Genomic DNA, 11,929 nt, shown 5'->3' with positions numbered 1-11,929 from the left:
TGTGCCTTTCCATCTTTCCATTCACAAAGCACATCCTGAGATGACGCTGCAGCCAGCCCCTGCCACTGAACACTAAAGGCTCTTCAGAAACTGGAATTTCTGGGACTATTGGACCTTGCCCTCCCTGCTGTGCTCACTGGTTGCTCCCACTGACCCCTACATCACTACTGTGTTCTATAGTGATGTGGGGATTGGCAGAAGGGACCACTGAGGGCAGCAGGGGACATGGAGCTTGATACTCCTGGCACTGTCAGGCAAAGATTTATTTGCATTAGAGCAGCATTTGGCAGCACGATAGAGCTGATCTTTTTTGTGGACAGCTTTTTTTAACCCCTTGCCACCAGCGGGAGCTCAGCTACAGTTTTGGGCCGCTGATTGAGCTTGCCCTAGAACATCTCTGCAATGCATGCAGCAGCTGAGCATTAAGGTCTGCCCGCTGTGCTGCCACATATATGCGTTTTGCTGTTGTAAAGGGGTTATTGATTTTTATTTGAGGGACAGGGTCACTTTAAGTCAACGAAAAACAAATGGAAGTGACAGGTCTGTCGGCCCGCATTTCTCTGGTATTCCGCAGATGTTCTATTGCAGTTCCGCATTTTTGCTTCTCCAGTCCCTGACACATATTGCATTCATACAAGTCCATGCTTCACTTCAAACAAGGGTCAAACATATTCAGCAGTCATAGCCCAGCCTCTGCAGAAATAACTACAGCTTCAGAAAAGGCAGTCTCACACTTAAAGATGAACCTGCGCTATGCCCACACAGGGCAAAGCAACAGGTTCACTTTAAGTTGCAGGGTAAGCCCTCATTCACACGAGAAAAGGCCGGCCGTATTGGGCAGCTCCCTGGAAGGACAGGTGCTGTGTGTGATTAGTGTGCAGCCCCTGTCCTTCTCTATGGGAGTATGCGGCCCTATGCTCACCCGCCCTGCACGTCGGTGCGGGTGTCCGTACTCATACACTGACGGGATGGATCCTGTCTGCGTCCGAGCCAAGGCACCCGTACGGACCAGCATTTGGGGTGAGCGTAGGGGGGCGTATGGCCGCATAGTCCCATAGAGAAGGACAGGGGCTGTGTACTAATCACACGCAGCACCTGTCCTTCCCGGGAGCTCCTCGATACGGCCGTGCACGCAGCACGAAGCTGTATGTGCCGGCCAATTCCTGTGTGAATGAGGCCATAAGGTCTGCCCGCTGTGCTGCCACAGATATCCGTTTTGCTGTCGTAAAAGGGTTATCGATTTTTATTTGAGGGACAGGGTCACTTTAAGTCTAGGAAAAACAAATGGAAGAGACAGGTCTATGAGCCCCGCATTTCACTCGGATTCCGGAGATGTTCTATTGCAGTTCCGCTTTCATTTTTGCTTCTCCAGTCTCTGACACATGTTGCATCCATGTTTGACTTCTAAACAAGGGTCAAACATTCAGCAGTCATAGCCCAGCCTCTGCAGAAATAACTACAGGTATAGAAAAGGCAGTCTCACACTGTAAGGTGAACCTGCACTGTGCCCACACAGGGAAAAGCAACAGGTTCACTTTAACTTGCAGGACTATTCACAAAAGGGTGAAGGGTTTGGAGAAGTGAACAATCTAGGACAACACAGCTGATTTGGATAAATTCCCTGAGGCTGGGTTCACACCTAGGCGTATCGAATATGCGTGTTTGTCGCGCGTTTTTACCACGATTTGGGGTAGAAAAAACGTACGACAAACGCACGTTTCCGAGGGTTTCCCAATGGATACACGCGGCAAATACGCCCCAAAGAAGCTCCTGTACTTCTTTGGGCGTTGGCCGTTTTGTAGCGCGTTCCTACGGCCTGAAATACGCCCAGGTGTGAACCATATCCATAGGAAACAATGGGATTTCGGTGTTTGAGCGTTTTGCAGAGTGTACGAACGCGCTACAAAACGCCCAGGTATGAACCGGGCCTAAAGGAAAACCTTGTGGTAGCTACAAGATGACAAATGTGTTAGGGATGTGTGTAATATAAGACCTACCCCGAACTAGGTCTTATTTTCGGGGTAGGTCTTATATTACAGAAATCCCCAAAGATAGCACTAGGTCTTATTTTCGGGGTAGGTCTTACTTTCGGGGAAACACAGTAGAGAGCTATGGGCTCCTTGTGGGGCCCAGAGTTCACACATAGAGTGAGTCACATGTTGCTCCATACGCAGAAGTACAGAGCATTTTCTTTTGGTTTCTGACCCTGGAATGGTGGAGAGCGGAGGAAAGTTAAAGCAGATCTCCAGACAAAAATATCAGAAAAAAAATTAAAAGCCCAATAAAAGGTAAAATAACAAACCAGCTTTTGCTGCAATATTCACCTTCAGTCCAAAGATTTCCCAGGCCGCAAATTTTTTTCTGCCAGTGTATGTCCTCCATTTAATGGCCAGCAGCCACTTCCTCTGAGCCCAAGTCATCCTGGACCCAGCCCAAAGGAGAAGCATTACAGTGACGAGCTCTTCTTCATCACTCTGCTTTCTCCTCCTACTGGCAAGCTTTGTGTCAGCACTTGAACCGATTTGGCTCCTTGTGCTGTTTCTTCCTCCCACACTCCTGCCCTTTTGTACAGGGACTGCAAGAGGCCAATACCAGGTTGAATTTGGCTACAAACAACTCTAGCTTTTAAAGATACATTGAAAGTGCAAATGAAGCCAGAACTTTTTTTTTCAGTTTTGGATAGAACGGAGAGGGTATAGAATCCCTGTCAGGATATTTTCGCTGTCTTTGTCCCCATTAGGAAGATTCACCCTCTCTCATAGTCCTGGTGAAAGAAAATCCCAAATTTTGGGCTGTCTTCAGAACAGATATACCGGTAAATGGGAAATCTTCCAATGCTGACCACCAGGGATTTTCCCTATCTTTGTAGGAAATTTGTCTTGCTTCCTGTTGAGGCTATCGGACAGGAAGCAGTGGTGTCACAAGGGGGGTGTAACCTGTACCCGGGTGACACCATTGGAGGGGTGACACCAAAATGACTAACAGTCATTTTGTTTTCACCCCCTCTGAAATGTCGGGCTCTCGGTCATGGAATGAGAGCCCGACAGTTGCAGGAGAGAGTAGTGGACTTGGCGGGATCCGTAATCCCGCCGGGTGAACGTCCCCTCCTCTCTCTGCCGGCGTCCATCATCAAGATGGCCGCCGGCAGGTATCACCAAGATGGCTGCGTATGCACGATGGCATCATGCGCTATGGTGTCACGGCGGGGTGTCACTCGCTATCTGCTCCGGGTGACACCAGGCCTCGGGACGCCCCTGACAGCAAGTGAAGTGAAATCGTCCCAATGGGACAATTATGGTAAAAAAAAAAAAGATAACGGGTTGTAATACAGAGCTGCATTCATTTGAGTCTTGTACATCTGCTTTAGGTGTATGCTGGGTGGGCAAGTGGGGCGGGGGGGGTCTGGGCAAGGCAAGTTTGATATAAAGTAAAACTGCCACCCTGTGGGAGGAATGTAACATGAGGAAGGATTGGTTGCTTTGAAAACAGGTTTTGCAGGTTGTCGCCACTTTGTTGGCCTATTCCTTTAATTTCCCTGTGAAGAGTCATTTGGCTCATGTGTTTTAATGAATGAACAAAGATTCCCGTGTATGAGCACGTTGGAGGGTTTACTTGTAACTGAACGCTACAGAAAGCAGCAGTGTATGTGCTAAATGCAGCCATTGGGCTCCGTGTTAAAGGCACTCTTTAACACGGAGCCCAATGACTGATTTTAGCACATACACTGCTGCTGTAATGGGAATGAGCCTTGAATGACTGGCTGGAGATGGGTTTGGCATGCCGGCTATTGCTGTCATTTCATCAATGACTCTTTTAATTCCTGTTTGGTTTGTCCCAGCAGAGATGGATCTGATCAGCATGGCAGTCCTGAAGAGAGCCACGGAGATGGAGCAGATGGGGGAAATACTCATCATTGGAGAACAGCTAAGGTGGGAACTGGAAAGATTATTACTTCCTAACTTGATACACTATGTGGCCAAACGTTTCTTAAAAATGCATTCAAGTTCCTGAACCATTAACAAAAATGCATCTTATTTGTGTATCACTCGGCTGTAGATCCTCAAGGAGCGAGCTGTGATGGTCAGGTGTCCACAAAATGATGGCCACATGGTATATATTGCAAGGATTTTAGCAAAATGTATCTAAAGTCAAAATGTTTCTTTTGGTTTTGGATAGAATAGAACAGCAGTCGCCAACCTTTCGGACCTCATGGACCACTAAATTCATCATTTTAAGTCCCGCGGACCACTAATATGAATTAAAAAAAAAATATATATGTGTGTGAATGTGTGTATGTATGTATGTATGTATGTATGTATGTATGTATGTATATATATGTGTATGTATGTATCTATATACCGTGTTTCCCTGAAAATAAGACACTGTCTTATATTTTTTGGGCTCAAAAAAACACACTAGGTCTTATTTTCGGGGTAGTTCTTATTTTTTTTTTAATGTACAACACTCCGCACTTATTCATGTACAAAAATATGGTAATCAGGGGTGCCGTACCTTTCCAAGAGCAATTTGCTAACCAATCGCTGGCCAGAATGAGTGAAGCGCGCTTTCACTATCGATTCCTCAGAGGCGGAGTGCATTTGGTATCTCTCCGCCTGTGACAGGAGCCGGCGCTATAGAGGAGGCATCGGCTTACGCGGCTCTGCTCCCTCCGGTGCCGCCTCGCTTCCTCTAGCGCTGGCTTCATTGGCACCTCTGATTCTATCCTGCCTCTCCCGCGGCTCTTCAAGTTCCCCCTTATGCCCTGGGAATGTTCACAACTAGGTCTTATTTTCGGGGTAGGTCTTATATTTTAGCAATTCCCAAAAATAGTACTATGTCTTATTTTCGCGGTAGGTCTTATTTTCGGGGAAACAGGGTATCTATATATAGATATATACATATACATAGGTGCGGGTGTGCCTGCATCCCCCCCCTATCGAATCTGCCACTGGCCCTGCCAGCGGCGCCTGGGGCACATGCCCCCCCTAGCTTCAGCACTTCAGACCAGGAGTAGACAACCTTGGCCTTTTACCTGTTGTGGAACTACAAGTCTCATGAGGCATGACAGCCACAGGCATGATTCCTGGAGACAGAGGCATCAAGGGATTTGTATCTTCACCATACCTAGAGTGCTGAGGTTGCCTACCCCCCGCTTTAGACATTCGACATTCTTTGTCTCACCAAGAGTGAAGCTGCCAGTGCAATAAACAAAAGGAAACGCCCGGGATGCCGTATTCTATTTAACAAGTTCCCAGTAGTATGACCTCATTCTTCATACAGGCTTCAGATAGTGGTGACCTAACTGCAGGAGCAAGATGATGAGAATTCCAGTACATTATGCCAACCAAATGAATGTTGCTGCCATGGTGTCAAGCAGAACAAATTGTACAGTAGTTGAAGAGAATGATGGCTGGCTGCACATTGAAGTGAGTCACTAAAGAGGTTTTTCACTTTAAATTCAGTCAGTGGAAATCGGTTTATTTTATGGCCGTTCAGGACAGACAGCGTGACGAGTTTTTGCCTTGGAAATCTGCTGAGAAGTAACGAGTCTTCAATGCCAGGCCAGCCTGATCTGAGCGGTGGTAGCCTTGGAGCTGCATGGGGGCTTTATCCAGAAATAGAAACCTGATAGTTTAACTCTTCTCCACCCTATGCAAAACTAAAAACACTCGCTGGAGTGAGAGCCCGTACACACCAAGGCCGTGCGTTATTCGGTAATGCAGTACCGCGCATTGTGCCCCGGGAGTGCCATTCAAATGAACGTATGCGGTACCATGTGATTGGTGTATCGTGTGAACTACACCCAAAATGTATATTTTAGAGTAGGGAAGGATTAGGATCTCTGTTGGGGTTTGATTTAGGGATCAATCATGGTGATCATTGTCTTGAGGAGAGAAAGAGGAAGGGAAACCAAGATTTTACAGTTGGTTCACTTACTTCCTGTTGTGTCTCTGGGGACAGCAAGTGGAGGGAAATCTCAATAATGAGAGCAATGAAAACATGGCAGAGGTACTACCCCAACATTGGCTGTAGTTAGACATTGAAGAAGAATTTACTGAGAAAAATAGATGGCTTGCTGAACTTCTTCTGCTAGTTGCCTGGCTGTCTTTGGCTTCAATACTGACCTGGAACAAAGCATACAAAACGGAGTCTCTGAACTCAAAATCTGCAAAATTGTTCTTACTCATTGACTTAGAGTACTGAAGCTTGAAGTGCTCAGTATGACAGCCAGTAATTTAGTATTTTCACAGGTGGGTGGTTTTAGCCTCCATATTGGAAAGCCCAACTCTGGACTAGCCACAAAAAAAGTAGATGCAGAAAATAATGTTCGTTTACCAGGGGATGATTTAACAATGAGGGATAGTTGCCTCCTTCCCGCCAGTTCGGTAGTGATGGCCGGTCCCCTGAAGCCACTCTACTTTACCACTGCCCCTCTGACCAATGTCATTATATACAATGCAGGAGCGGCGGCTTTGTAGTTTCTGAAAATGAGGGTTGCCCACACTCTGGCGCTGGAGAGAAGTGGATCAGAGAATCTGCAGCTGCAGTACTGTCTAGGCATATTCCACTTTTTGTAAAAACAAATAAATAAAAAATAATAATTGCACCTATATCACAAAAAGAAGAAACAATTGTTTTTTTTTGCATTGGTGCCTGCAGAGCATTGCAACTGTGATCAGTGCTTCATGGGTGCATTGCACAGGCTCCTGCAGACTGTTCCTCCAGCCCCAGGTCCTTACTAAGGTACGGGCCTTCAGTTATGGGACTGGAGAAAGAAATCGATGGACTGCTTTGATTGCATTATCAAAAACAACTCCTGTATACATTCCTATTACAATGCTGGTGGTATAACAGGAGAGAATATGCTGGGACTTTTCAACTCCTTTAATTGTGTTGGTCAGCCCGGAGTTGAGCTTTGAACGTCTCCTAGTGCAGTACAGCTACGTCTTGATGAGTACCGGTGTTCTATCAAAGTTTGTGACTAGGTTGGAATGTGTGACCGGTCACGTGGTCACACATTTTAACGTAATCCCGCCCATTTTTTCAGGGGTGGAATGTGTGACCGCCAAAAGGTGAAGAATTTCAACGCTTTCTCAGCTGTTCAAGGGCAGATCGGCATCGCAGATCGTATGTGCAGGAGAACCGATCTGCCCTGGAACAGTTGATGGGTCCTGAAATGTCCGTTCTATCTGACTTTGTGGAATGTGAGATCGCACTCCCAAAGTCGGATAGAAGTGACATTTCAGGACCGATCAGCTGTTCCAGGGCAGATCGGTTCTCCTGCACATGCGATCTGCAATGCCGATCTGCCCTGGAACAGCTGAGAAAGTGTTGGAATGCTTGACCTTTTGGCAGTCACATATTCTACTGCCGAAAAACTGGGCGGGATTACGTTAAAATGTGTGACCACTTGACCGGTCACACACTTTGATAGAACACCGGACGTCCTGGGCTCCTTATATACATTTGTTGCTTGGTCTGTCATTCTGAGTGCACAGGGCAGATTTCCAGATGACAGTAATCCACAGCTGGGAGCCGATTTACTGGTAATGGCCGGGTCACAGTGAGCGCATTGTGTGTGAACATGTACATCTGCATTATTTTTAGGAATGGCTCATTTGGGAATAGTTGACATGATGTCATATCTGGAGAGACATTCCCATTTAGTCACATCTGGAGAAGACATTCCCATTTCGTCCTAATACATGTGAACCCTGACAATCAACTTCCCGTATTCACTTCCTCTGAGTCTGTTAAACATACCGTTGCTTTATTATACTCCGGCCACTTAAAAAAAAAGAATCCTTGCTGTGGGGCTACCCCTGCAGTGTAAGGGTTAGGTGCTCATTTTGGTCTAGGTCTAAAATAACAAAGATATACTCACTCCATCCTCGGTCCTGTGTCGGCGCTCATCTCTGTGTGAAGCTCACAGTGTGCACGAAATCAGAGGAAGCAATTCCAAGAGAGGAGCCGGTACAACTGTGCAAGACTGTGCAAGAAGGCGGGAGTACAGCCCAATAATGTATATAAATCTGTAACTTTCTTTCGATGTGACTTTTACATGACGGATCCATCGAAATCTAAGTGATCTGATTTTGCTTCATGTTTTGTGTGGCCTTGGGTTGTATTGGTTGTAAGGTTTGAAGTTCAGGGTGCCTAGGCATCGGTCACATGTCCAGTTCCCTTCATCCATGTCCCAGGCTGCAGATCACAAGCCCTGGGTGGCCTCTGAAGTCTGACTTTTTTCCAAAATAACGGCTCTGGGCTTTCCGGAGAGATGAGGAATGCGGGATGGATGGTGAAGGTTGTCGTGGAAACGTGTGGGTTTTGGGCAACTGACCTTTGTACTCCAGCAGGACTTAAACTACCAGGAAGCCGATTGTTAGATGCAAGTGATGTCTTTTAGATGTTTTGTGCTTTGGCTGGTAATTTGCATTTTGTCATTTTATCCCAGAATATCTTATCGGATAGGACGGTATGTTATCCCGGGATGTTTTATGGGATAGGACGGTATTTAATCCCAGGATGTTTTATCGGATAGGACGGTATGTTATCCGGGAATGTTTCATCGGATAGGACGGTATTTAATCCCGGGATGTTTTATCGGATAGGACGGTATGTTATCCCGGGAATGTTTTATCGGATAGGACGGTATTTAATCCTGGGATGTTTTATCGGATAGGACGGTATGTTATCCCGGGATGTTTTATCGGATAGGACGGTATGTTATCCGGGAATGTTTCATCGGATAGGACGGTATTTAATCCCGGGATGTTTTATCGGATAGGACGGTATGTTATCCCGGGAATGTTTTATCGGATAGGACGGTATTTAATCCTGGGATGTTTTATCGGATAGGACGGTATGTTATCCCGGGATGTTTTATCGGATAGGACGGTATGTTATCCGGGAATGTTTTATCGGATAGGACGGTATTTAATCCCGGGATGTTTTATCGGATAGGACGGTATGTTATCCCGTGACGTTTTATCGGATAGGACGGTATTTTATCCCGGGAATGTTTTATCGTAGTGGACGGTGTTTTATCCGGGAATGTTTTATCGCAAGGCCTGATGAAGGGGACCCTGCGTGGCCCAGAAAAGCGCTAGTTCTGATGACATGACTTTTCAATAAACAAACGCTTTGGCCTACAATACTTCTGGTGTGTTGGTGACATCCATTCACCTGTTTTACCATCCCCTACAATAAGACAGGGGTAACCACACTGCAAGGGTTAGTTTTTTTAAATTCCACTGAGCTTCTGCCTAAGCCTTAAAGAGGAACTTTCCCAATATCTTCAAAATAACAACAAACACACATTTACAAATGTTTAGTAATGACAATCTACAAGCACATCATCTCAGGGGTGGAAAATGCCTTTCCCTGAGAACTTGTGAGATTACAGATGAGATTTCCCTGCAATGCTCTGTTGATGTAACCTTCCCAGGATGCAACGCTTGGGCACATTACATCATTTGTGTCAAAGTGGACCAGGAAGTGGGAAAAAAAGAAATTGAAAGTAAAGTAAAACATTTTTGTTTAGCTAATGAATGTAAGATGATTTCATATCAGCATGCAGAGTTGTATGATTTTCAGTCAAAGGCAGTAAAGATCCACTTTAAATCCAAGAGTCTATAGAAAACTGGCACTCAAAACGGGGATCAGTCCAGTAATATCAATTTTGTTTTTATGACTCCTTGGGGGAAAAAAAAAATCAGTAACACACTGCTGACACTCTTCAGCCCCACAACTGAGCTATAGTCGTAGCCCTATGACTAAGGATCAGTTGTGGGGTTGAAACGCATCAGAAGTTTGTTATTGACTGTTTTTATGTCATTTTGGGAATAGATTGATATTACTGGACTGACCCAGTTTTGACTGCCGGGTTTCTACAGATCCCTATTATTCTCTCTGGGTAATCTGGTGCCAGCTTCTTATTTACCGTTCTGCCGTCTCTCCTCTTTGCTTAAACTCAGCTAAGCATTGATGGAGTGCCCCCCCCCCTCCCTCCCGAATTGGCCTGGTGGTAACGTGATGGTGGTTAAGTGGTGCAATCTTCGTGGCCCTCTAAAATGCATGGCATGTAGGGCAAATCAACATGATCACCTAGCTGCTATAAAAAAAATACAAGAATGTTCAGAACAGCTTCTTTAAAGTGAAAGCTCATTCTAAAATGACTCTCTTGTTATTACTTGATGTCGGCTACTTGTGTAGCTCCCCCTTTATGGACAGTCTTGTTAGGTGTCTATTGAGAAAATGTTGTGTCCAGTAGGCCAGGAATGCTGAAATACCAGACGATTTGTTTCTAAAAGTGGACCTGTGCTGGTTATTTATAAAGGTGACCTAAGCACTGAATAGAAGGACATCTTGAAATTCCGGAACGTACCTGTGTTGAACAAATACTCCCTGTGCTGATAAGCTCAGCAGAACGTTCAGTTCATATACCGGCTTGCATGGAGGCTTAAGCAGGTCTTTACCCTTTACCATGGGGCCAATTAAGCTGGCAATACACAGATTTATCTTCATGCGCCTGAAGAGAAATCCCTCAATTCCCCATCCACGCTAAACATCATGGATGGAGGAAACTTCCTTGCCGACAACTGGTGTCCAAAGCTGTCAGAATACCCAAAGAGTGACTGCAGCTGACTGGCAACAGCCACTGTTCGGCCAACAATTTTCTGCCCGGTTCCTTCAATTTTTTCCGGAAGGACCACCCACAGACCAAATTTTGGCCGATTTAGCTGGAAACGGACAATATTCTATAAGTGTATGGAAGTCCCCCATGTTGCTTCAATGACGAGATGCCCTTTTAAAATGCCTTATGGAAGACTTATACAGCAGGATAGGGCAGACATGCACTTGGGTATGGAGTTGATGCTCTTCCACCGTTGAGCACATGCCAGCAGTTGCATTGTCCTGTATAGCCTTTGCGCCCAGACCTGTGCACTGGGGGAGGTTATGCCATCCGGGAAGCTGCAATGGTACAGGATCAAAGAGGTTAGAAGAAACTGGAAAATAGAGTGTCTCGGACCCCTCCTCAGTCACATTTGAATATATGCTTGGGCCAAACAAGGACATTCAGGGTTTATTCCAAATTAATGGAAACCCTTTTCATCAAAGCATTGCTGCGCTGCACTCTTTACCCCACTTCCCTTTTTCTTTTTTTAATCCTGGAACACATGTGCCTGAGATGCTGGAATAGAGTGTTGTGTACTTGCTACCTTTTACATACAAAAATTATGGTGAAAAAAACCCCAATGCCGGTGCTAAAAAGTTTATCACAGCCACAAATCGGATTAAAAACCTACCTTGAAAGTTTCAATGTGATTGATGCATGAAACAGAGAGGGGGTTACACATCACAGGCTTCAGGATATACACTCCTGCTGACCCTTGATGGAACTATGTGATTCTGAAAGCAGAGGATTGTTTGGATAAAATAAACCCTCCTCACAGCTCTCCTGCCCTCCCCCTTACACAGCTCTCCTGCTCCCTCCTCCTCAGCTCTCCTTCCCCTGCTTTAGCAGCTCTCCAACTTCTACTCATCCCTTCATCTACAGCTCTCCTGCCATCCCTTCATCTACAGCTCTCCTGCCATCCCTTCCATTACAGCTCTCCTGCAGCCCCCTTCCATTACAGCTCTCCTGCAGCCCCCTTCCATTACAGCTCTCTTGCCATCCCTTCATTTACAGCTCTCCTGCAGCCCCCTTCCATTACAGCTCTCCTGCCATCCCTTCATTTACAGATCTCCTTAAGCCCCCTTCCATTACAGCTCTCCTGCCATCCCTTCATTTACAGCTCTCCTTAAGCCCCCTTGCATTACAGCTGTCCTTCAGCCCCCTTCCATTACAGCTCTCCTTCAGCCCCCTTCCATTACAGCTGTCCTTCCGCCCCCTTCCTTCACTTCTCCCCTTCAGCCCCCTTCCTGC

General features: G+C 46.0%; 1 protein-coding gene across 1 annotated transcript in view; it reads left to right on the top strand.

The window, feature by feature from the left end:
- Window positions 1-11,929, top strand: part of DEPTOR (DEP domain containing MTOR-interacting protein) — a 98,295-nt gene that overhangs the window by 3,476 nt on the left and 82,890 nt on the right. Inside the window, exon 2 of the mRNA XM_018553349.1 lies at window positions 3,842-3,929. Within this exon, the coding sequence (XP_018408851.1) occupies window positions 3,844-3,929 (86 nt within the window). The 5' untranslated portion in view covers window positions 3,842-3,843. The remainder of the gene's footprint in view (window positions 1-3,841; window positions 3,930-11,929) is intronic.

The sequence above is a fragment of the Nanorana parkeri genome, unplaced genomic scaffold (assembly GCF_000935625.1).
Source record: "Nanorana parkeri isolate BGI_ZX_2015 unplaced genomic scaffold, ASM93562v1 scaffold117, whole genome shotgun sequence".
Classification (NCBI taxonomy): Eukaryota; Metazoa; Chordata; class Amphibia; order Anura; family Dicroglossidae; genus Nanorana; species Nanorana parkeri.
Note: the sequence above shows the minus strand (reverse complement) of the source record. Positions and strands in the feature narration are given on the sequence as shown.